Source organism: Pan troglodytes, chromosome 5 (assembly GCF_028858775.2).
Source record: "Pan troglodytes isolate AG18354 chromosome 5, NHGRI_mPanTro3-v2.0_pri, whole genome shotgun sequence".
In the NCBI taxonomy this organism is placed as follows: domain Eukaryota; kingdom Metazoa; phylum Chordata; class Mammalia; order Primates; family Hominidae; genus Pan; species Pan troglodytes.
The window spans coordinates 170,437,508-170,460,169 of record NC_072403.2 but is presented as its reverse complement, the minus strand read 5'-3'; the positions used below and the strand labels follow the sequence as shown (position 1 = coordinate 170,460,169).

General features: G+C 41.8%; 1 protein-coding gene across 10 annotated transcripts in view; it reads right to left on the bottom strand.

Moving 5' to 3' along the window:
- The window catches only part of TULP4 (TUB like protein 4), a 277,110-nt gene that overhangs the window by 87,739 nt on the left and 166,709 nt on the right, over window positions 1–22,662 (bottom strand). For all 10 annotated transcript variants that reach the window (XM_016956541.4, XM_016956549.4, XM_024357484.3 and 7 more), the window contains one exon: window positions 10,465–10,593. In XM_016956541.4, coding sequence (XP_016812030.1) covers window positions 10,465–10,593 — 129 coding nt within the window. The remainder of the gene's footprint in view (window positions 1–10,464; window positions 10,594–22,662) is intronic.

Below are 22,662 nucleotides of genomic sequence, written 5' to 3'. Positions count from 1 at the left end.
AACAACAACAACAAACAGAAGTTTAAATTAAGAAAAAATTTAATTTATAATTGGCCCATAATAACTGTATATATGTATAGAGTACAATGTGATGTTTCAATGCATGAATACATAGTATAATGATCAAATCAGAGTTAATACCATATCATGTTAAACATTTATCATTTCTTTGTGGTGACAATACTTAACATTTTCTCTTCTAGCAATCTTGAAATATGCTCTACATTGTTATTTGCTATACTTACTCTACTGTGTAACAGAACACCAAAACTTATTTTCCTGTCTAACTGTAACTTCGTATCATTAAATTTCGATGAAGTCTAATATCAAGTTTTTTCTTTTATGGATCACGTTTTCTGCATCCAGTCTAAGAAATCTTTATTTAGCCCCAGACTGCAAAGACTTCTAGAGGTTTAGCTTTTACATTTACGTTGCAGGAGTTATTATTGTAGGCAGATAGAGAGGAAAAGGGGTCCTGGGAAGGTTTCTTTTCCCCCCCCCTCTTTTTTGTGGAGGAAGGGGTCTTGCTGTATTGCCCAGGCAGGTCTCCACTTCCTGGGCTCAAGCTATCCTCCGGCCTCTGCCTCCCTGAGAGCTTGGATTACAGGCGTGAGCCTGTTAAGTTTCTTAGAGCCAGGCTAGCAACCTTTGATATGCAAATGAAGACCATTAGAAACTGGGTCCACCCAACATGGTGATTCGGGCGCCTTCCTGCCCTTGTCCCAGGTGTTCCTGGCAACATGGCCGCCCCCACATATCCCCACGTGTGTGGAACATCCTTGGCGTCCTGCATTTGCATACTTAAAGGCTGGGGTGGGAGGGCCAGCGTTTTCCGCGGGCTACATGGTGAATCACATGCCTGGTCAAACCAATCCCCTGAGCCCTATGCAAATCTGACATCGCCTCCTTCAGCCTCTGCATATAGACCTGGCTGGTATCCACCGCACTTGGGGACCTCCTCTTTCGGCTTTGGAGCCTCCTCTCCCTCTATCTCTGTATGGGGGAGCCTCTTCCTTCTGCCTTCCGCTTCCTTCTTGTCTATTAAACTCTCCGCTCCTTAAAACCACTCCACATGTGTCCGTGTTTTGTCTAAACTGGCCTGAGAATTAAGAACCGTGGTGTTCCTCCACTCACTGGAGCCGTATCACTTATCTCTATGATTCATCTGGAGTTAATTTTTATGCACGGTGTGAAGTAAGAATCAAGGTTTTCTTTTTAAAAAATACAGATATTCAGTTGTTTCAGCACCATTTGTTGAAAAGATTTACCTTTCCCCCATTGAACTACCTGCATCTTATAATTTACGTTTGGTTACCTTGTAATCTCTATTTATAGCTATGCCCAACTTTTCATTCATAAAATTGTTTATTTCTGTGTTCTTTTCTTCTCTTGATCAGTTTTGCAAGACATTTGTCTATTTTGTTGATTTGTTTCCAAAGAACTAATTTTTGGATTTGTTGATCTCTACCTTATCATTTTTCCCTATTGTACTAATTTTCACTTTCATTTTTATTATTTCTTACTTTTTCTTTCATTGGATTTACTCTCCTGTTCAATTAATAATATTTTAAGATAAATACCTATCTGACCAATGATCACAGTTTTATTGCTAATATAATTAAGGATATACATTTCTCTCACAGCACCACTTTAATCATATCTCACAAATTCCGGTATACAATTAAGGACTAAATTCTTATTCTTTTACCTTGCCCAAATTCCTATCTAAGGGGTCTGGGGAGTCATGCCCTACAAATCATAAATTCTCATCACATAGGTTGGGTTTTATTTAACACTATATATCATGATTTACTTTCCAACCTCACTCTGGCATAACATTACAAGACAAGAAAATAAAAATATTTTACCCCAAAACGTGCTTCTTTGCCATATTTTGAAATGGCCCTACAAAGCTGTTGTTTGTGGGGGAAAATTTGCATCTGTAAAGAATCTCTATTAACATCGCTAGATCTTTTTCTTCCAGACCCTCCCAATTCTAAAGAGACTACCTAAAATCTGAATAGGAAACATTTGTCATCCTACTGTCTCTAAGGACAGCCACTATAAGACTGCAAAAGAACTTTGGGCTGCACAAAATTTTATTTTAACCTGAACATTATCTTTCTATCAATCCCGGGTCTTCAGACAAACTCAACCAATTGTCAACTAGAAAATATTTAAATTCACCATAGCCTGGAACCTCCCGGACCCCTTTGAGTTGTTCTGCCTTTCTGGACCAAACCAATGTATTTCTTTTTTTTTTTTGAGACGGAGCCTCGCTCTGTGGCCCAGGCTGGAGTGCAGTGGCGCGATCTCGGCTCACTGCAAGCTCCACCTCCCGGGTTCACGCCATTCTCCTGCCTCAGCCTCCCGAGTAGCTGGGACTACAGGCGCGTGCCACCACGCCTGGCTAATTTTTTTGTATTTTTAGTAGACACGGGGTTTCACCGTGTTAGCCAGGATGGTCTTGATCTCTTGACCTCGTGATCCGCCCACCCCAGCCTCCCAAAGTGCTGGGATTACAGGCGTGAGCCACCGCGCCCGGCCACCAATGCATTTCTTAAGTGTATTTGATTAATGTCTCACGCCTCTCCAAAGTGTATAAAAACCAAACTGCGGCCCGACCACTTTGGGCACATGTTCTCAGGACTTCCTGAGGGCTGTGTCACGGGCCATGGTCACTCATGCTTGGCTCAGAATAAATCTCTTCAAATATTTTACAGAGTTCGACTCTTTGTTGACATAATGTTTTCATTATAATTTAGATCTAGGATTTTATAAATGTCTATTAAACATATTCTGTAAACCATGAGCTATTTAACAATATATTTTAAAATGCCTAAACAGGCCGGGCGAGGTGGCTCACGCCTGTAGTCCCAGCACTTTGGGAGGATGTGGCAGGTGGATCACCTGAGGTCAGGAGTTTGAGACCCACCCGGCCAACATGGTGAAACCTCGTCTCTACTAAAAAAAAACAAAAATTAGCCAGGTGTAGTGGCGGGTGCCTGTAATCCCAGCTACTCTGGAGGCTGAGACAGGAGAATCGCTTGAACCCGGGAGGCAAGGATTGCAGTGAGCCGAGATGGCGCCATTGCACTCCAGCCTAGGCAACAAGAATGAAACTAGGTCAGAAAACAAAACAAAACAAAAAACAGACAGGGATCTCTTATCTTGTCGTTATTAACTTCTAACCCAGTTGCACTGTGTTCAGAGATCGTCGTCTATAATCATCATGCCTGACACTGGAAATCTGTTTTTTATTTAAGTCGTAGAACAGGGATTGGCAAGCTATGGCCTGTGAGCCAAATCTGACCTGTCACCTATTTTTGTATGGCCCACAAACTGAGAATGGTTTTAAGTGGTTGAGAAGAAAAAAATCAAAAGAAGAATGATATTTTGTTATTTGAAATTACATAAAATTCAAATTTCAGTGTTCATAAATCAAATTTTAAATTTTGTCAATAAAAATCTTTTGGAAATCTGATTTTCCTCTTGTTATATGATACCTATATAATATCTTCAATTTTGGCTCCTTGTCCCCAAAACCTAAAATATTTACTATCTGACCCTTCACAGAAAAGGTTTGCAGAATCCTGCCCTAGAATATGATCAATTTTTATAACCCTTCTGTGTTTGAGAAAAAAGTATGTTGTCTAATTGGTGAATTAAGAACCTATAAATGTCCTTTAGGTCAAGCTTGTTAATTGTGTTGCTCAGATCATCTACATCTTTGCTGACTGTCGTTAAAATGTCTGAGTATGTCAATGGATTTATCAATTTTTCCTTTCAGTTCTATTAGTTTCCTTCACTTATTGTGATGCTATTAATAAGTGTATACATATTTAAAATATGCTCTTGGTAAACTACAGCTTACCAAATAATCCTTTCTGTCTTCTACGAACCAAATAATACTTTCTGTCTTCAAATCTACTTTATCTGATACTAACATACAGCTACATCAGCTTTATTTTTTTTCTTGGTATTTGCAAGGTACATCTTTCTCATCCTTTAAATGTGTTTATGTCCTTAAGTTTGAGGTATGGCTCTAAACAAGATATACTGTTATCTAGATTTTTACAAATGTAATCTGCTAAGCTGTATCTTTTGATTGGTAAATTTAATCCATTTACATTTATTCTAATTAGCATTCTATTTGTTCCTGTTTTCTACCACCTTGGTTTACTTTTTCAATTTGTCCTACATTGTGTTTCTTTTTAATCTTATCTAACAAAACAAATGCTATCTATAATCTTCACTGTTGCTTATAGCTACAAACATTTAGCTTTTTAAAAAATCTATGGTATTAATGGATATATTACATTTCAGGTAATGAGAAAATAAATGAACAAACACCAAAATAACATGAACTTCTTGCTGTTTTTCAAGTAGGGGTTATGGGTTTATGTTGTGTTATCAGCAATGTCTCTATCATGACAATGGCATGGTTTGTGAGATAGCTCTTGAATAGCTGGTCTGAGATTACTGAAAAAAGTTGTTTCCTCAGATAAACTCAGAACCTTGGCTTTACTGACTTTATGTTCCAACCAATTATACTGCCTGGTTTTTCTCATTAACATAAAACAATGTTTTTCAGAAACAATGCATTACATTCTGGAATAAAATTAAAAAGCTCTTTCATTTTGCAAAGATAATGCTATTTACTTATATGCATTTTAACTATGTATTTTAAAAAAGATTTGTACTAAAAGAGAAAACTATTTTGGGAAATCTCCTTAATCCATAGCCAAAACACATAGCCAGTAAAATGAAGCTTCTTAGAGATACCAGCAATTTTACATCACACAAAAAAACTGGTAATAGAGGATGTTCACATGGACTAATTGGGTTTCTGTTTATTTGTCTAGAGACTTGGTCTTGCTTTGTTGCCCAGGCTGGAGTGCAGTGGCACAGTCATAGTTCACTGCAGCCTCAAATGGCTGGGCTCAAGCAATCCTCCCATTGCCGCCTTCCGAGTAGCTGGGACTACAGGGTTGTGCTACCATACCAAGCTAATTTTAAAACTATTTTTGTCGAGATGAGGTCTTGCTATATTGTCCAGGCTGATCTTGAACTCTAGTCACAAGAGATCCTCTTGACTCAGTCTCCCAACTAGCCACTTGGCCCAATTTGGGTTTATTAGGTCAACATAATGTGATAAGACTATATCACAACTGGAAAAACAAAACCAGAGAAAACCAAGTATCGAATTGCTTAAAAAAAAAAAAAAGTGGTGGCTCATGCCTGTAATTCCAGCACTTTGGAAGGCCAAGACGGGTGGATCACCTGAGCCCAGGAGTTCAAGAACAGCCTGGGCAACATGGTGAAACCCTGTCTCTACTAAAAGTATAAAAAATTAGCCGGGTGTGGTGATGCATGCCTGTAATCCCAGCTACTTAGGAGGCTGGGGCAAAAGAATTGCTTCAACCCGGGAGGTGGAGGTTGCAGTGAGCCGAAGATGCGCCACTGCACTCCAGCCTGGGTGACAGAGAGACCCTGTCTCCCCCCCCCGCCCAAAAAACACACACACACACAAAAAGGCAGAAACTCCAGTTCTTTTAGTTTTTCAACTGCAGAAGGTTGCAATGCTCTTGCTTTACTAAAGAGTTCTCAGGCATGGATTAATTGAAGCTGAGCAGCAGGCTGACCATGCCATTGACCCAGGCAGCTTTTCATCAGACTGTCTCAGAGTGTGTGTGCCTGGTACAGCCGCCCCTGGTGACTAATACTGTAAAATAATGCATGTACTGTTCCAAACTCATTTTTGAAATAAAGGACTCTTAATCATTTCCTGAAAAAGAAATTGTTAAAGCATCTCTTAGCTTTTGCCAAATGTTTGATTACTTTGTGACAATGAAAAGCATGCTATATAATGAAAATAATCTGTCATTTCTTCTAAAAAGTAGTCTTTTTCTCTGAGCTGGTTTCAAGGACACTCCTCTTCTAAGCCACAGAACTTTTCCAGGTGCACAAAGCCACCAGTTCCTTGACCAGTGATCCATCGTCACCAGTGTGTGGTGTCCTTTTTAGTCAGGTAAGATCTGACTCCAACACGATTAAAGGCAACCAAGCCTCCCCCAGAATGCCACTGTTTAATGATGACAGTTGCTCAGTGGGTTCTAAGATTTGAAAAATCTGAGTTCCAAATGGCAAAAGTAAACAAAACTCTAAAATGAGATCACAACATACAGTAATTACTTTAGTCAAACCTGGTAGGGCAGGCATTTATGAGATTCTGGGTGCTTCCAGATGTTCTGTGGCCCAGGGAAGCTCATTTGCCTCCAGGGCTGAACTCATTCTCCCTTTCTTGTTTCTAATATCTGCTCCAAACCCTCAATGGAAAGAAACACAAGGGAAGTGTCGGATGGTGGTGACTGCACAGCTGCTATGGAGATGATAGAGGGCCCCTGCTCACAGAGGCTACTGCTGGGAGAATCCATGTGCTGGTGGCACTGCTTGGCTGGTAGGGTGGGCCTTTTAATGGTAATGAAGCCTGAGCTCCTTGGGGTATACAGTCATGTCGATTAACAATGGGGATACATTCTAACAAGTATGTCATTAGGCAATTCCCTTGTTGTGTGATCATCACAGCGTGCACTTACTCAAACTTGGACAGTAGAGCCTGCTCCACACCTAGGCTGTATGGGACAGCCTACTACTCCTAGGCTACAGACCTGTACACATGTGATTGTGTTGAACACTGTAGGCAACTGTAATACAATGGCAAGTATTCATGTATCTAAAGCTATCTAAACATAGACAACATACAGTAAGAATACAGTATAAAAGATAAAAAGTGGTTCACCTATAAAAGGGCACTTACCATGAATGGAGCTTGCAGGACTAGAAGTTGCTCTGGGTGAGCCAGAGAGTGAGTGGAGAGTGACTGAAGGCCTAGGACATTACCTTGTAGCTACTGTAGATTATCAACACTGGATGCTTAGGCTGCACTCATTTTATTAAAAAAATGGTTCTTTCCTCAATAATGAATTAACCTTAGCTTATTGTAACTGTTTTACTTTTTAAACTTCTCAGTTTTTCAAGAAGTTTGATACTTTTTTTGATCCTTTTGTAATAACACTTAAAACACAAACATATAGCTGTACCAAATGATTTTTTTCTTTATATCCTTATGCTGTAAGCTTTTTCTATTAATTATTTTTTTCTTTTTAAATGTTTTTGTTAAAAACTAAGACACACATTAGCCTAGGCCTACACCGGGTCAGGATCATTCATATCACTGTCTTCTGCCTCCACACCTTGTCCCACTGGAAGGTCTTCAGGGGTGTGATGGTTAATACTGAGTGTCAAACTTGACTGGACTGAAGAATGCAGAGTATTGTTCCTGGTGTGTCTGTGAGGGTGTTGCCAAAGGAGATTAACATTTGAGTCAGTGGACTGGGAGAGGCAGACCCCTCCTCAATCTGGGTGGGCACCATCTAATCAGCTGCCAGCGCAGCTAGAATAAAGCAGGCAGGAGAAGATGGAAGAATGACTTGCAGAGTCTTCCAGCCTTCATCTCTCTCCCGTGCTGGATGCCTCCTGCCCTCAACATCAGACTCCAAGTTCCTCAGCTTATGGACTCTTGGACTTACACCAGTGGTTTGCCAGGGGCTCTTGGGCCTTTGGCCACAGACTCAAGGCTGCACTGTCAACTTCCCAACTTTTGTGGTTTTGGGACTCAGACGGATCCACCACTGGCTTCCTTGCCCCTCAACTTGCAGACGGCCTATCGTGGGAGTTTACCTTGTGATCGTGTGAGTCAGTTCTCCTTCAAAAACTCCCTTTCATATATACATCTACCGCATTAGTTCCACCCCTCTAGAGAACCCTAACACAAGGGGCAGTAACATATCCATGGAGCTGTCATCTCCTATGATAACAATGCCTTCTTCAGGAATACCTCCTGAAGGACCTGCCTGAGACTGCTAACTTTTTTTTTTTTTTTAATAAGTAGAAGCAGCCGGGCGCAGTGGCTCATGCCTGTAATCCCAGCACTTTGGGAGGCTGACGCGGGTGGATCATGAGGTCAGGAGATCGAGACCATCCTGGCTAACGTGGTGAAACCCCATCTCTACTAAAAAAAAAAAAATACAAAAAAAAATTAGCCGGGCGTGGTGGCGGGTGTCTGTAGTCCCAGCTACTCGGGAGGCTGAAGCAGGAGAATGGCGTGAACCCGGGAGGCGGAGCTTGCAGTGAGTTGAGATCGTGCCCCTGCACTCCAGCCTGGGCGACAGAGCGAGACTCCGTCTCAAAAAAAAAAAAAAAAAGAAGCACACTCTAAAATAATAAAAAGTACAGTAAATACCAGTAACATAGTCATTTGTTATTATCAAGCATTATGGACTGTACTAATGGCATGTGCTATACTTTTATACAGCTGGCATCACAGTAGGTTTGTTCACACCAGTAACACCACAAACACGAGTCATGTGTCATGCTGCAGTGTCACTAGGTGATAGAAATTTTTCAGCTCCATTACAACCTTATGAGATCACCGTCGTATATGCAGTCTGTGTTAACTGAAACGTCATTATGCAGCATGTAACTACACTGTGAATACACGCATCTCTGCCAAAAGAGAAAATCATTTCTTGTTTGGGAACATGACAGTGTGGTGGAGCATTACAGACTCAAACAAACTAGGGTTTGAGTTCTGGCTTACCACCCATGAACTTCCTTGGACAAGTTACTCAACTCCTGACCTGGATTCTTCTCTTCTATTAACTGAGAATAATGATATTTTTGGAACAGGGTTCCTGGAGACTGAAAGATATAACGCATGAAAAAATCAAGCACTCATTTGGCATTTATCCTTGCTCCCCTTCCATTTCCTTTTCTGAGCAATGATTTCAAGTCCTCTGGCCACCCTAAATCTGAAGACATGTCTCACCTCATCACTGGGCCTTTCTAGGGAAGAGAATCCCATGCTTTAGTTAATGGAAGAATGACAGCATTTTAGAACCTTTACAGGCCAACTCGGAGAGGCGGTCATTTCACAGAAACCAAGAAAAGCTGCTACCTCAAGGCCTGAAACTCATCTTTGGTGATGACCCATGGCTACTGCTTCAGGGCAGGGCAGTTCCATGCCAGACAAGGTGGTAGAACCTCCACATGCTACAGGCACTGTGATAAGATGCAAGCGGTGCCATGGGCACTTTTCATATACAGTCTTATGTAATCCTCTGTGATCCTGAGGCAGGTACGTTACAACCCCTACATTACAAATAAGAAAACTGAGGCACAGGCAAGTATCTCCCACACAGAAGTCATGGGGTGGGATTTCTGGCCTACATTGTCTGATTCCAGAGCTCATGCTCTTAATCACATGTCCACTCACATGAAGATGTCTACATCTGTGGCTCTCCTTCAAGAAGGCCAGTTAATGGTCAAGGGGCAGGCTCTGAAGGAGCCTGAAGGAAACTGGTAAGGCCTTATCAGTCAGTCAATATTATTACATTTACTCTACCAAATCAACTCAGAAAAAAATGCTGTTTTCACACAGGGTCTTCTGTGATGTTATTTTACAGAAATCCTCGGCCTGCTAATAGCCGCTGACAATAATGTCTTCATTCATTGTAATTTTATGTCACTTGACTGATCTGTAGCTTAGGAAGCTCACAGCTTATTTAAGCAACAGGTGGGCGAGGGAAGGATGAGAATCCAAGTACCTTAGAAGTGTATAGAAAGGCAGCCACAGGGAAATCATTCTGAGAGTTAAAATAGTCCAAGAAACCCCTCATTAATTATTAATTGACACCCCCTGAGGACTCAGGTTCTTAAGTCCCAGTTTTGTACAATCCCCAGGATGGGAGCTGCCTGCTACAATGTGTGTCCTTAAACCCATACAAAAGGTGCACCATGAAGCCGTCCTGTAAACCAGAACAATCTATGGAGCAGTTCTAGAAACAGCGCAGCTCAGCAGGCTGTCCTGGGTGCAACTGTTTCCTGAGAGCAGAGACAAACTGTGTCAGAAAGGAAGAGCTGGAGGATGACAACAGGAGGCCGTGCTGATTGAAGCCTGTGGAAGAGATTGTAGCACCCTTCCCTTGTTGAGCAGGTTGTGAGAAGTCACGTGAAGCTCTCCATGAGACCGCTGAGATGACAACACAGGGAAGATACTTTTCGAAGGGGGCACCAAACAGTGATATGCCAGAGGCCCCACATTTAACATGGAATCACAACACTGAAGGGTAAAAAATGACTTCACAGATCTGATTAAAGTTTGAAAGTTGGAGAGTTCTCACAACAGCAGCATGGTTGAAAAGGGGGCATGATCCTGTACTCTTTTTATCCAGTGACATATGTGAGAGAAATGAAAAGTAGGATTCTAATTTGATTGATTTCTCTTCCCCCAGCTCTGGAGCACGTGGCGCTGTGTGGTGCTAACGCACTGGCTCCGGAATGCCTGTCTGGGAGTCCTCTACCCCGCAGCCCTTCACTGGCAGAGCTGCGCCTGCCACTCACCTGCGCCCCGCGGTCGTTGACCAGCTCCACAGACCACCTGCCTTCGTACTGAATCCACACGAATATGCCTCCGTCCGCATCGCACGTGGCCAGTTTCTGGTAGGGCTCATTCCACCTCACCAGCACAACCTAGAAAACCACCAAGAACACATTTACCACAGGAAATAAATCTGTGGGCCAGGATTATTTCTGTGATGTGATCAGACTTGAACTAATTAGAATGCAGTCAATAAAGGGAGAAGACTGGGGGCGAATGCAGGGATCAGGGCAGGGAACAGACAGAGCTCACATGAGAGTCCACAGGGAACCAGCCCCACTGACACGGCTTCCTAACAATGAGAGACAGTGCGAACATGCCCACTACTACAAAAACAAAGAGGCGACCTGGGGCCCATCCGCACCCAGCACCTGCCTCTCAGATGGTCCTTCATCTGCTAGTCCTGTGCTGTGGGGAAACTATTTTAACAACATTTACTATGGATTTGAATCAGGGTATTATTTATTTAGTATGGAAAGAGGAAAGGGTGAGTACTATTTAGGTTCATTTTCCTCCAGAAGCAAAATTTTCCGTATCTAACTTATTTCTGAATAGTTTAGCATCTAAATGTGGTTAATTTGGAAAAAAAAAATACATACTTGAAAAATCTAAGTTGTTTACGATTTATCACAGAGGAAATAACAAGAAATTATAAGCTTCAAATTTTCTGAGTATAAGAACTTTGTTTTTTAATTTGAAAAATTCTGATCACTTATCTAAAAAGGTAGCAACTCGGCTAGGTGGCTTTTGAGAATAGGTGAGTGCCGGAGGAGTCTGAGGGAAGCCTCACAGGGCCCAGTAAAAGTAGCGAGGGACTGAGGGTTATGGAATGGTCCCCGGACACCATGAGCCACCAAACCAACATGGCAGGGCTCACCCTGGAGAATGTTCCCTGAGGCTGTTCCTGATTGGCCCATCCCGGTAATCATGAATTAATTCAGTCTGACACATTCAGCACACATTTTTTACATTCATGCTATGTGACTAATACTGAGTTGGTGGCTATGAAACACACCTGTTGTTCTCAGGTAAGTTCCAGCTGGGAAGTCAGAACCTCCAGACATGCAGCTAGATACTGACATATATCAATAAAATGACAGCTATTACTAACCAGGCAAGAGTACCTCTTGCTATGAATAAAAAAAGATTTGAACCCTTGTCTACTCCCAGCATTTTGTGCCTAATAGCTAATTATAATAGTTGTGAACATGTGGCACTGGTGTTAATGGTTTCCAAATTCTAATTTATATCTGAAAATAAAAAGGACTGATAGTTAAAGACTTCCGCAGTGCCCAGGACCCTCCTCACACCCTCCGTCCAAAGTACAATTTCTGCTTTCAGACCAACACATAAACCCCGGGACTTCTCAAAGCGATGCCATGGACACACCTGATTTTAGGTCTTTAAACTTGTGTCTAGGGCACCAGAGGGCTAGGAGGAACCCCCAGGAATCACCTGATTTAGTGTGCCTTGAGCAGCCTTGGTTGGCCACACTTGGTGTTATCTGCACTTGTTGTAAAATGTATAATAAAATCAAAATTTGCAAGAGAAATTATTACCCACTTAAAGTGTGAAGAATATCATAGCTCTTTTTTAAAACTGCAAAAATCAGAGGCAGCTGTGAGGTTGCAATCTTTTGAGACCTGGTGATCACTAGAAAAACTGAATCCAGTTGATGGCTCACCTTGCATGGATGTGGACACTGAGAACTCCCAGGTGGCCCCATCTAGTGGAATCCTCTCTGTTGAGACCCTCTTCCTTGCTCTAGTCATAGCTCTGTGGATGCAGTGCTTACAGAACTATCAGCTTGTGAACACCACCCACCCCCCACAGGTCTGTGCTGCTTGAGGAAAAGGACAGAGGCATGTTCACCTTTGAATACTGACACACAGCAATTATGAATATATTGTGCAAACAATAATATATCATTAGAAGTTGTAATCCTTGTTAACTTATATCTTTGAACTATATAGAAGGCATTGGAAACTATTTCAAGTAGTTTACTTTTTTTTTTTTTCACTTTTACCTAAGTTGGCCTCGACCGCATAGCCTCGCCTCCTTGTACGCCAGGACAACCGGCTGGAGCCACCACAGCTCCCTCAAGTAGTTTACTTTCAATTCCCAAAGGCATTTGAACAACAGCATATACTGCCTGCCTGCCTATGATAAACCAGACATTGTTAGGTGCTAAGGACAGCGATTAGGACATCTTGTCTCCCTGGAGTTCAGTTTCCTAAACAGACATTAATACAGTCCTTTGTACACAGAAAAAGGAGGGGGCTCAACTCATGTGGGGAGCAGGGCAACAAACCCAGATTCATTTTTTTAGCTTAGTTTAAAAAATCCTGTATTAGAATTACTGATTTTTTTTTAAGTTAGACCAACATCAACAAAAGTCCTTAAATGACATTGAACATGTCATAAAATTTAGGATTTCCAAATGGTAAATAAAAGCCCACTTCACAGACATCTTTCAGATCTGCCAATGATTTGACCCAAGCACTAGAATCCACAAATGTGCATGTGGCTACAATTTGGTCCCTAACACATTAGTTATTTAAGCCCATAGTCATTCATGTACTTCAGAATGGCCACTGTGGAATAGAACATGACAAATTAAGAACACGTTGTTCATGACTGATCAATTTTTAAATTATTTCCTTATTTAAATGTAATACCAATGAATACTCATCCACTATGACCCTCTCTGTAAAATAATACTTGATGACAAGATGTCATACTCCAGAGGAGAGAGGCTAGCCACATTATTTACATTTTTGCCTTTAACATCCATCAAAAACAAACCTCTCCATGAAAAAGGCTGCACAGTCATAGCATGACACAAACACAAAAGAGTGGAGGCAAAACATATTTTTAAATGATTTCTAATGTGAAATTAAAGATTTTTTGGTCTTATGACAACACAGTTGCCATTGTTGGATAAACGAAATGTTCACAGACTCAATTTCATCTTTTAGAAATTCTTAATCAGTGGCCAGGTGCGGTGGCTCACGCCTGTAATCCCAGCACTTTGGGAGGCAGAGGAGGGCAGATGACGAGGTCAGGAGATTGAGATTATCCTGGCTAACACGGTGAAACCCCGTCTCTACTAAAAATACAAAAACTAGCTGGGCGTGGTGGCGGGCACCTGTAGTCCCAGCTACTCGGGAGGCTCAGGCAGGAGAATGGCATCAACCCGGGAGGCGGAGCTTGCAGTGAGCCGAGATCATGCCACTGCACTCCAGCCTGGGCGACAGAGCAAGACTCCACCTCTAAAAAAAAAAAAAAAAAGATTCTTAATCAGTTGAGATGCAGCAGTACATGGAAACATAGTCCCATTTACATACTTTGCTAAGAGTTCCAACTAGTATAAACGAAAAGGTGAGTAACACCCTTAAATTAGAGACAGAAATCTTTCCAGTGATTTTTGGTTTAAAAATAAAGCCAAACTGCTAATGCTGTTATTCTCATTTCCTCCCCTGTCTATAATTCACAGCTGCAGCCTTATCTCCCAGTAGCTTACTTCCTGTTCTCTAAATCCTTCCAGCCTATTTGGCAATGTTAGGACATACCAGAATGTTGAGGAATTACCAGCTGAGGGCCAGCTGGGTTCTCAGTTGCCCGAATTTTGTGCTATGGGGCCATGGATCTGCGCAGTTATCCAGGTATAGAGCTTCCCTTCCCTTTTCAAGGAGAACGTGACTCTCGTTGACTCTCAGCACCAAAGAACTTCTGTCTTGGGGTATTAGCTAAAGTGTATGTTCTTTGACTAAGAAGTCAGAGGAAAGGGTTAGTTTTGACCTAGGCCTTTGATGGTTCAAAAAAATACCAACCTATTACCCTCTCCAATATAAGACATGTTCTCTCATTTTAGAGTGTTACTATTATCAGTGAAGTTATTAAAGGCAGGAAAATCTACACAAAAAAACATAGGGCAGAACTGCGGAAAGCCTACATTTGGGCCATAATCTAAGGCCCTAAGTCAGTCACATCACTTCTTACACCTAGAACTGCTTTTAGGGAAGGCAAAACAAGCATCACTTTGCCCATCCCAAGGACGTTCATCTTCTGAGTCAGGAGCCCTCCAAAGGGTGTTGATAGATTTACACAAGAAGCCATCTCAGGGAACAACCAATGTCATCACTATTCAGAAGGATTTCTCTCAACCTAAAACAAATGTAATTTGAATGAACACTAAATACACACAGCTCAAGGAAGAAATCCCTGTGATTATCACCACTCTGTTCTTATTCTGCAATTTATTAAGTGAACCAGCAACAACTACAATTGTGCAAGAAAAACAAAGTGATTGCCAATTTAATTGTAGACACATGTGGTCATTTTAACGAACCAAAAGCACCCTGAAAAAGAGGCTGGAAGAAATTCAACTAGAACAATGGTTCTGCAGACTGCTGCCCCCAGAGATGTCACCGGGAGGTCAGTGGTGAGGAAGTCGGGCTCTGGAGTCTGGCTGCCTGGCTCTGACTCCGGGCCTCGTCATTCACTCCCCAGCTGCACAGCTGTGGCCACCAGGACCCTCTTGCTGCCCCTTTCCTCGTCTGCTTGACGCAAGCCATGGTAGCACACCCCTCACGGAGTTGTGAGGAGTATCTTAAGAAAGGACCTCAGACCGGGGCCAGGCACACCGCAAACATTCAGCAAATGAGAGCTCTGTGTTATTAATTCACAAACTCAAAACTCCAGAAGATAAAGACTGCTTCAGCACAGTATTTACATATACAGTTTCCTCTTTAATAAAAGATAAATGTTTTGAAAGGTAATCTCCCTTTCCAGACCTGTCTCCCACCACTTGCACCCCCTACCCACCTCTGTAACTTAAAAAGCAACATCACCACATGCTTCGTGCCACCCTTGGCCAGGAACACCCTTCTGCCCCTTGCTGCCTGGTGAGTAAAGCCTTCCCTGAAGTTCCAAGCACTCCCGCTTGCTCTGCGTGCAGCACCTTCTGCACAGTCCCGGCCCATACGGTACACTGCGCTCCGTCACGCAAATGTTCCACACCAGACTGAGAACTTTGTAGCTTTTGTTCTATTAAACTATTCTTGAAAGATGATTAACCGTTATCTGTTCCCTCTCTCTCTCTCAAGAGTAAGATGTTAAAACTGATTCAAATGATAAGGGGGTGGATAACAGCTTTATTGAGACAAAATTCACATATGTAATTCACCCATTGTGAGTGTACAATGCAATGGTTATTAGTATATTCACAGAGTTGTACAACCTTTAAAATATGTTTTAGAACATCTACCTCAACCCTCAAAGCCCTGTACTTTTTAGCTACCACCAACCAACCCCACGATATTTCCCTCCAGCCCTAAGCAACCAATTCTCTGTTGTTACAGATTTGCCTACTCTGGACATTTCATATAAAAGGAATCATATGATATGTGCTCTTTTGTGACCGGCTTCCTTCTCTTAGCATGTTTTCAGGGTTTATCCATGTTGTAGCATGTATCGGTGTTTACCTTTTAAATATAGCCCAGTAACATTCCACTGTATTGAGAGACCACATTTTGTTGATCTGTTCATCAACTTTTAGCTATTATGAATACTGCTATGAACTTTTGTGTGCAAGTTTTTTTTTTTTGTATAAACATGTTTCATTTTTCTTGGGTCTATACCTAGGAGTGGAGTTGCTGGGTCAAATGATAATTCTATGTTCAACTTTTTGAGGAACTACAGGACTGGTTTCCAAAATGATGCACCAATTTACATCCCCACTAGCAATGGCTGAGGTTCCCAGTTTCTCCAAATTCTAATACTTGCTATTGCCTGTCTTCTAAAAAATGACAGCCACCCTGGTGAGTGTGCAGCAGTTTGATTTGCATTTCCCTGATGGTTAATGATGCTGAGGATCTTCTCATGTGCTTGGTGGCCATTTGTGTGTTTTTTGAGAAATGTCTATTCAGATTCTTTGCCCATTTTTAGTTGGGTAGTCTTTACTATTACTGAGTTTCTCTTAAGCCCTCTGAAACACTAACTACATGTGAAGAAAACTTTAGATTTTACTTTCAGATAGCCAAATTTATTTCTGTCATTTGAATGTTCACAAATCCAGTTCTCATTCAAACACAATTCAATTAATCTCAGTTGGTTGGCAAGAATCTGTGAATGAAATGGCCTAGAGATAATAAAGGAACTCAGAAAACAGATCTGTGGTCAAAGCCCTGGAATCTGGGGACCGCCGTGCCTCTAACCAGTTCTGAACCTGCATGTGCTGGGGGGTGACCTTCTAGTCCCAGCTTCCTTAGGACATGTACCAGGAAACACAGTTACACATTCCTTCCTGTATTTTCCAAACTTTTTTGTCAGAAAATAATATATCTTCTTATTGGATAGAGTTTATATTATTAGCCAGGCCTGAATTAGGAAAAAGAGAACTCCACACCAAATCTGATATGAATGCGAAACTACCATTCCATGCTTCTCATCTATTAAGTGGCAGCAAGATTCTTCCATTAAAGCAAGATAAAACAATGCTGAAGAGCTACATTATAATTACGGTCTGGAGGAAACCCAACAGTTAATACTTTCATCTTTTGACCATATTCAGGCATTCATCTGCCTCAAAATCCTGTGGAATAGTACCCCCTATGACTCTAACTTCTATTCTTTTCCACTCATCATAGCTGCAAACTCCTGAGTAAAAATTCTACTGGAAAGTATGTTCAATCACATGCACTATTCATTGAGGTTGCAAATCACTTTGAAAACTTGTGAAATTCACATTTTTCCTCATCACTTCTTTTCACTCACTCTCAACTAAATACCCTTGGTGTATCTAATAGTTATTAGTATTAATAGTTAATTTAGAGCTAAAACAGACATCTGTTTAGCTCTAAACATAAATGTTTAGCGCTCTGGCTCACAGATGAGGAAAGGTAGGCTAATGAGGTGAATAAGCTTTCCTAAGGTCACAAAGCAAGTTCAAGGTTAGGTCAGGGTCCAAGAGGCTCTGTCTTCTCTCTCTTGTTCAGAGCACCTGTTAACCAAGCTGTCACCTGTGGCCGTCAATCACTCAGCCAATGAGTATTCAGGAAGCACCAAACAGGTGCATTCAGGGAGGACACACAGAGGGGAGAGACGCCTGCCCAAGGAGCACCTGGTGGAACACTCAGAGGAGCCACTTCATTCTTTGCTTTTTAAGCATGTGTTCTTGCTGTCATACTTCTACAATGCAAAAATGTCCTAGAAAACAACTGTACCAATTAGTTCTGGTTCTGAGGAAAGAAAATAAAATCACACTAAAGAGAAATAAACTAAGATGTTCCTGGTGGTATGTGTTGGGAGAAAAGCTGAGTGTTGGGAGACGCCGAGGGAAGGCTTGTACGTCTGACATAATGTAAAAGATTCTTGGAACATGTCCGGGATCCAGGGTCTAAAACTCCTTGTGGCCTTTGGAACGCCAAGCTCTGTGCTAAAGGGTGGAAGGCTACCCTGACGCACCATAATCTCAGCCCAGGGCATAAAACCCCTTGTGGCTTGGATAGAATCCAGGGCTCGTGGCTCTGGAATGTGTCTAGACTTGCTGGCTCCTTGCTCCTTGCTCTCCCAGGATCGATCGTATCTTGAGTTAAAAGAACCTGCTCTCCATTATCTCAAGTAGCAGAGCATATGCTAAACCGTCACAGCTGTAAACCATGTGCTTAATGCAACGGTGCCCTTTTGACCCCCACATTCTCAACACCTGTTTGATCACCAATAAATAGTCTGGGCTCCCAGAGCTCGGGGCCTTCGCAGCCTCTATACACTAGCGATGGCCCCCTGGACCTACTTTCTCTTTCAAACTGTCTTTTCTAATTCCTTTGACTCCGCTGGACTTCATCACCCCCACGACCTGGTGTTGGGTCTGATCACCCCAACAGGTGTGTTATAAATGATTTTTAAACTTTTCCTTATTTTCTGATTTTCCCACAATGACCATATTTTACTTCCATCTTCTCATACATCTGAAAAAACTATCTTGTTAGACAGTGAATTTAAACAATCTATTTCAGCAACAATAAGTTTAAGTCATTTTTACATACATTATTTTACATAGCTTATTTTAGCTCCACAAACATCTTAGAAGGAGGTACTGCCATGACTATTACCTTGTTTCAGGTAAGTGAAGCTGAAAGAAGGTTAAACTCTCTCCATAGACTTTTTTTTTTAACTTAAAAATCTTAGGCAATATTTATGACATATATAACAGTTTAAAGAAAAATTTACTATGAAATGTTCTCATTCGGCTTAAAATATCACCAGTACTATCCAGAGCCCTGTGTATTCCTCTCAGACCTCAATCTTTTCTTGTCTGAGGAAAAAAATGACCTTATGGACATTTCATGTTTTTAATTCACAGGCATTTCTTTTTTTGAGACAGAGTCTCCTCTGTCGCTCAGGCTGGAGTGCAGTGGTGCAATCTCGGCTTGCTGCAACCTCCACCTCCTGGATTCAAGCAATTCTCCTGCCTCAGCCTGCTGAGTAGCTGGGATTACAGGCGTGCACCACCACGCCCGGCTAATTTTTGAATTTTTAGTAGAGACGGGGTTTCACCATGTTGGTCAGGCTGGTCTCAAACTCCTGACCTTGTGATCCACCGGCCTTGGCCTCCCAAAGTGCTGGGATTACAGGTCTGAGCCACCGCACCTGGCCAATTCACAGGCATTTTTATACCTTAATTATACATGTACATATCCTCAATACATTATTCTTAAGGGTTTTATTTTATATGTTACAGAAAAAATGTAACATACACCAAAGAGATCCCTGGCCTAACATCTTCCAAGCATCTCCATGGAACACTTCAAACCTAAGAAGCAGGTATGGTTAGAAACTATCACTCAATACTTACGAAAGGGCTATGGAACTTTCTACCATCTTTCTGCAGAAGTCAGGATCTTTTAACACCACAGGAGATGCTGCTAGGAAGAAAAATCTAAATGAAAGCTGATCTGTATTGCAGTAGACATTCTGGTCTTCAAGGACATCCAATATCCTAAAAGTACAATGAACTCACCATAAGAAAGGTTCCAGCAAACTGAAGAGAGCCGGAGCATGAGTGGAGATTGACATTTCCACATCAGACATTAGGAGAGTGTGGTGGGTAAGAGCTTTTGATTCTCCTAACTACCATATGATGCAAATGTTGCCATTCTTATCTTCCAAAATAGGAAACTGAGACTTAGGGAGGTTAGGTGTTTTGTCCAACATCCCATAGCCACACGGTGGTGGCACCAACCACTCAAACCTAGATGCAGTTCCTAAGTTTACATGTAAAGACGCCACACACGCACACGAGTGAATTCTAATGAGAAGAGTTGTTGTTGTTTTAGCTAGAAACCTAAACTAGCTGACTGACTACAAGATATCTAGGTGACTAAGGCAAAAGGAACATACCTGAGCAATGAGACGCCCGAATTAAAATACTAGTTAAGCAGGGCTAATTAGAAATGTCTCAGGGTTTCCATAGCGTAGTAATTATCAAGTTTGCCTAACACGCGAAATGTCCCCGGTTCAAAACCGGGCGGAAACAGCTCCTTCTACTTTTTGGGAGGCCGAGGCGGGCGGATCACCTGAGGTCAGGAGTTCAAGACCAGCCTGACCAACATGGAGAAACCCCGTCTCTACTAAAAATACAAAAATTAGCTGGGCATAGGGGCGCATGCCTGTAATCCCAGCTACTCGGGACGCTAAGGCAGGAGAATCGCTTGAACCCGAGAGGTGGAGGTTGTGGTGAGCCAAGATCACGCCATTGCACTCCAGCCTGGGCAACAAGAGCGAAACTCCATCTCAAAAAGAAAAAGTGTCTCTGGAGACACTCACTGTAGAAAACGGGCCACGACAAGGAACTTATCCTGGTAGGACAGACTGCAGCTTGGGAAGGGGAACAGTAGAATAGAAGACCAAGTAGGGAATGAGCAAGGGTCCTCACCTGCTTTCAAGCAGAGCTCGGGAGCTCAGTGGATGGGGTGGGCTGCAGAAAGCTGGTCTAGCTCAAGCAGCACATAGCAAACCACTGGGAAGATTTTTAATGACTTAAATTTCCAGTTAACCATCAGCTTTCCGGCAATTGCTGGATATTCATTCCCACAAGTTTTCCAGTAATCACTTTTACTGTTCATGTCAGCCACTTGAGAACAAGACTATAAATATATAAACTTGTTTTAAGTAAACACAAAACAAATCATCGAGATGTTTATTGTGTGCTGTTATCGGTTGTTATTCTCCCAACATAAGTTGTCAAAAAAAAAAAAAAAAAAAAACTCCCAAAGCCAGCATTCTGGCACAGAGATAATTTGCTTTCTAATAACTCCAATAGTCATCATTTATTTTTGGATATAGCTACAAAAATAACCTGAAGACCTTTTACAAAATCAACTGCCATTTCAAAATGTACACTGTATACTTTCTAAACTTAAGGCTTGAAAGCTAACAGCTTAGTTCAGACCTTTAATATGGCATTATCTTCCAAATAAACATGTCTTTAAAAAACTGATCTACAACAAAATGTACAATGTTTTTGAGTTATCAAAGATATTCCAACAATGTCTAAAATGCTTTAATTTAATTACCCCCTTTAATTGGGAAGTGAGAAAGTCCAGTTAATTTTAATATGAGTATGATTCTCTATTCAGAACACCAGTCTTCATTTGTTTTCTCAGACAGTCTGCACTTCCCTCAATTCATACAAATAATTTTGTAACAGTAATGACAGTCAACGCTATCTCCCAATTGAATTAAAAGAAAAACCAATCTGTGACTCCATCCACATCCTCTCTAAACTCTAATTCAGATAACAGCTGAGCATTAACCTTGTGCCAGGCACTGGAGATACTGAAAGTTGCAGTCCAGTGTTGCCACACTGGGAATATGACAAAGCTGAAGGGTAACTGAGGGGTGGGGAAGGGGTGGGAGTAGGGTGTGGGGGCATGGGATGCCAGGACAGGAAAAGCTCCCTATGGTGAGTAAAGGAAGAGCTAGGTTTAGGCAATGTTTTGTTTTTTGGTTTTCTTTTAGACTTCTGAGAAGCTCAAAGCAGCTCAAAAGAATTTTATTTAACTTGTCCTCATAATATCCATGGAAACCTTCACAACTTTCTCATAAATCAGGGGGCATTTTGCATACAGAAAAATATACACCGAAGTTTTGTTTAAGACCTTTCCAGCACTTATTTGTAGAGCTAGTGCCAACATTCAGAATCCAAAACATCAGTTTAGAATACCACACTGGTTTTGACTGTTTAATTTTCAACCATATTGAGATACAGATGGAAACACTCTTACAAAAACCAATGATCACTCAAAATTATAAAGTCCTATATATTTTTTTAAATGAAAAAAAAAAAGTGAGGAGGTGTTGTATCCATTTACTAGAGAGCAATTCCAAAAGTACAGAGCTAGTCACAACACTAGCACCTGAGAGGAAATGAATGCAGAGCCAGCGCTCAGATGCACTACAGACGGAGATGAGCTCCTTCATGTCCAGAGCTGACTCTACCTGCCACATGCTTAGAAGGGCTTGACCACACCCTGGGCCCACAGCTTGACTCTGCACGGGTTTTCTGCAGTGCTTCCAGATGAAAGAGGCTCGGCACAACTCCATTTTTCATCACTAACTATTGTCTAACATTCACATTTTACTTCTTGAGTTGTGGGTCACTTCACACTTCTGACACACAATATGTTCCACAGATAAAAGCAAACAGTGCGTGCACACATATGCACTATGTTTTATACAGTTCTTGTTAGTTGCCAGGGAAAAACAGCTTCATAAAAGAGGGCTGGCCAGGTGCGGTGGCTCATGCCTGTAATTCTACCACTTTGGGAGGCCGAGGCTGACAGCTCGCTTGAGCCCAGGAGTTCGAGACCAGCCTGGGCAACATGGTGAAACCCCGTCTCTACAAAAAATACCAAAATTAGTTGGGCATGGTTGGTGCGTGCCTGTAATCCCAGCTACTTGGGAGGCTGAGGTGGGAGGATGACTTGAGCTCGTGATGTCCAGGCTGCAGTGAGCCGTGATCATGCCACTTCACTACAGCCCAGGTACAAGAGAACCTGTCTCACAACAACAACAACAACAAACCCAAACAAACATAAAAGGCGGCCAACCTGGAAATACCTGCAGGTTTTATCTTCTTAATCCAGAAAAGCTATTTT